The sequence below is a fragment of the Gavialis gangeticus genome, unplaced genomic scaffold, assembly GCF_001723915.1.
Source record: "Gavialis gangeticus isolate Ggan-Ray unplaced genomic scaffold, GavGan_comp1, whole genome shotgun sequence".
Classification (NCBI taxonomy): domain Eukaryota; kingdom Metazoa; phylum Chordata; order Crocodylia; family Gavialidae; genus Gavialis; species Gavialis gangeticus.
Genome location: NW_017729026.1, coordinates 25,215,588 through 25,219,766, shown reverse-complemented (window position 1 = coordinate 25,219,766; position 4,179 = coordinate 25,215,588). Strand labels below are relative to the sequence as shown.

Sequence of the window (4,179 nt, the reverse complement as noted above, 5' to 3'; positions counted from 1 at the left end):
TTTGGGTGGTAAGCAGTTTTGCTTACCGATAGTTGGGCAGTCTATTCCTGTAGGAGATTCAAGGCTTTCTGCTAGACATTCTCCATTGTGGCTGTCACATGGTCCTCCTCCACAATGGCACTCTGGTGGGAAAAGAAGGATATTTTAGAATGATCATTAACTGCTTTAAAGTATCATATGTATCAGTTAATCTATCAGTTAAGATTTGGAACCCATTGTGCTAGGCCCTATATAGTAAAAAGTAGTACATGCTCTGAGAAGCTTACAGTCTAGTTAAATAAGAAGAAGGGCAGGAGGGGAAACAGAACCACAGAGGTGAAATGACTTGTCCAAGGTCACCCAGCTGGTCAGACACAAAGGCAGGATTAAAGTCATAGTCTCCTCACAGTCAAATGCCTTACACATTAGACTACACAATCTCCCCTGCCAATGGATAGAGCAAGCATGGATTTCATCTCTTCGCTTTCTACTTTCCATTTGTTTGTTGAGATTTATCAGGTTTAATCCAAACTGAGATGCAAATATGTGATGATTCTCATTGATGAGTAAAGGAGAGATCTGAGAGAGACTAATATTATCAGGATGTTCATTTGAGTCACGTACAGATAACTGTACAGAATGAATTTTGGGAGGCAGACCATGGAAAGAAGCATACTTAAAGTTTTAAGTATTTGTCATCTATCTCCATGAAGGCTATTGAATGTATTGATCTGCACTATATCCACGGATGCCTGTTTTGAGTAGAACTGGTTTCCCAAGAAATGTAGGCAGATGGCAACTCTGCAGCTTCAGACTGCCTCCTCATTTGTCCTTCCAACCTTAGAAGAATTAATAGCTGACTGTAGTGCTGTTGGCAAGCTTAGCAAATCAAAAAACAAACACCCACCCTTGCATTCCCATCCATCAGATCAGTTGTGATGATGGAGCTGAAAGACGTCCTCCCACTCATTCAGTTTTTACAGCTTAGCATTTGCAAAGTATTTGGCCAAAACTCTTTGGTTTGTATCTGCGGCACTTGGGGGTGCATGCACAAGTACTAAGTCAACTTAAAATAAGGCGATTTTTAACTAAGGTGACTTAAGTTAAGCCACCTCAGAGTATATACACATACAGCTCCTTGACATGGTGGCAGCTATCTTATGAGCTAAGTCAACTTAACTAATGCGACTCAAGATGATACACCTCAGAGGTGTATTATCTTGCATTGCATTTAAATCGACTCTGCTCCACATACGTGTGTATGCTCTGACAGTTAAGTCGACTTAAAAAACTTAAGTTGGCTTAACTGTCAGAAAGTTAGTATATATGTGTGAACCCTGGGTTTCTAAGTCAGTCTCCTATCCAAGTACTAGTCAGGTCTAAGACTGCTTAGGTTCCAAGATCAGATGAGGAAAAAAAATATTCAGTCTGGCATGCCAGGCTGTTCATAACCCACTTACGGTGAAAGTAAATGAGGTTTTAAAAATCATTGCAGCTTTAGGAAGCTAAGGTTTTACTAAAGTCATAAGTGATTTTTTAGAAAACACAACTGTATTTCTTTATGTTTCTGTTATTTAAAACAATATTTTAATACTTAAATATAGTCTTAAAACATAAACAGGTAAAACAAATAAACAAACAACAACAAAACCCAAAGGAACAAAAGTGATTTTCCCAGAATTATTTTGGCTTTTGTGATTCACAGTATCATCAGGTTCCAATAATAACATTGTTTATTTATATTTTGTGTTTGTCTATCCACAGATCAAATGACAAGCAGCCAGAAAATTTTGAGGGGAAATTTTTGTAATGTATGCTTAATTGTAAACTTGGGCTGCTTGCAGACATGACCCCCCCCCAAAGAAAACAAAACAAAACAAAAACAACAACAAAAAAGGCTCTTTACTTTAAACTTGGTGCATTCCCACATGGAGCCCAGTGCCCGGAAGAGGCAGTGCATTAGTTGGAACAGGCTCGCCTGTTGTCTGATTGAATCAGTGGATAGAATCAGCTATTAGATAAAAGTGCCAAAAAGCCCTGCTGAAGCACCTGAACTATAGAGATGCTGCAGACCCAAGTCAAAGTAACACACTGCTTCTTCCAGTAAAGCATGAGTTGTTTTTTTTTTTAATGTTTGCAAGCAGCCATAATGAACTACATTTTGGTTTCACTGGTACAAGAGAAATTAATTAATGGCAGTGAAATTGTTCTGGTTTTATACTAGATTGGGTTTAGAATGTGATCTATTTTAGTTTCAGCCATAAACGATGGGGATAGGATCTAGATTATTTTAGAAAAAACACTTAGGGCTACCAGGTAATACAACAGCAACATGTAGAAACAAAATTACGTCTTCTTTTTAACTTGCTAATTTACATGTGTGGCAAATGCTTGTAACAAATTAATTTCAAAAGCAAGGTTGACAGGTTATGTTTCATCCAGTTGTTTAGTAAGTGCTGCATTTTAAAAGTAGCATTACATTTTACAGTGTTAATGGGTGCATCTACACGTGCTTTAATGCTCTGTAGACTATTTTTCTGTACATTAAAACATCATGTAAAAACCCATGGGTTTACATTAATGCACAGTAAAATAGTCTACTGAGCACTAAGCATTACTAAAAAAAGTGTGCAAATGCCCACTATCATTATCATGCACTATCATGCATTATCACAGCATAATGCATATTAATTTAGTACCTTACATTGGAGGACACTTTTACACATGCTTTGAGGGTGGGAAGGGGTGGCTCTTTAATTAGAGTGGCTCTGAAAGCACCACTATGTCTCATGTATCAGCATCCCCACTTTTAAAAATGGCACTGGGGGCACTTGAACTAAAGCTCGTTGAATGCTGATACACAAGATGCAGGAGGCTGCTGGAGCATGGCAATTGCCATGCTCCAGCAGACTCAGTTAATCAAGTCTACTCCAATGCTCTGGAATTCCAGTGTGTTGGAGCAGCCTCCACAGTCATGTATAGGCACCCAGAGGTGCTAAATTTAATGTGCATTAGAAAAGGTGCATTAATGCACATATAGATGCACTCAATAAGTAACAGTACTTCCAGAAAGCTTCTGAATTAACTTAATTTATGGGGGAAGTGTGCGTAAAGCCTTATAAAACATATGACACATGCTAATGGGTATGTTGAAAAGCACACAAAACTTTTATAAATGAGTATAAATGTTTTTGTTTTTAAAAAATGGTATAGGAAAATGACTATGTTGCACAGAGGCAAGGGGAATATCTTTTATTGGACTAACTAGATAGTTTGAATAAAATTCGACAAGCTTTGGAATACAAGCCATTTTTCATTAGGCAGTATCTTGCACAGAAAGACCACATTGTTATTTCCTTTCATTTCATGCTTGCTCTTGTCTGCTGGGTGTCTGTGATTCCCTGGTTAGGGCACTGGCCTGGGATGTGAAAAATTCAGGTTCACACCCGTGCTCTGTTATCATATTCTCTATCATAGACGAATGCCTAAGCTTTCATCTGGATATGAGAGACCAAGATTCAAATTTCCTTTCTGCTTCTTTTATGACCCTGTCTCATGCCGTGGCATGGACTACATGACCTGTTTTAGCTGTAGTTTTTATTATTCTAGTTCTTTTATGGCTCTTAGCATATTTTTCTTCTGTATAAATTTTTGTTTTATGTACCCCTTGTGCTGCTTTTTGCAAGTCAGATATGCATAGTCATATTTTTACATTTCAATAAGGCATTCCTCAGGTTGAATATTTCTCCCCAAAGCATTAATGAAGTTACAAATAAAAAACTAAGCCAACCTTGCTAAGTACAAGGCATCTAACATAGATGTTTTGATTTGGAGCAGTCATTTTCAGATTAATGTTAGTAGACTTTATGAGGCATAGAAACCCTTTATGGATTACTTGTCTAAATGTTTGTACAGTGTTTCTGTTCAGGCAACGTCAGCTGCTATTAATGAAATACGCTACATTATAATTTTTAGCAGAGGTAAAGGTAAAATTAGATCTGTAAAACTCTTTAAAAGCCTGCTTGGGCAGCACCTAGGTGGGCTGTCTTACAGTCCAATTGTGTGCCTACCTTCACCCCCTTCCCAAGGCAGTTCTCCAAATAGTTTCTTTCTTGGATATAGTTCCTACCAGGAATACCTTCCCTTCTCATGAGTTGCAACAGATGGCATTCAGATCCCTCCAGCAGGCTGCCAAGTTAC

General features: G+C 38.0%; 1 protein-coding gene across 1 annotated transcript in view; it reads right to left on the bottom strand.

Annotated features, from left to right (window-relative positions):
- LAMA4 (laminin subunit alpha 4) overlaps positions 1-4,179 on the bottom strand; it is a 264,483-nt gene that overhangs the window by 157,123 nt on the left and 103,181 nt on the right. Inside the window, exon 6 of the mRNA XM_019520073.1 lies at positions 27-122. Coding sequence (XP_019375618.1) covers positions 27-122 — 96 coding nt within the window. The remainder of the gene's footprint in view (positions 1-26; positions 123-4,179) is intronic.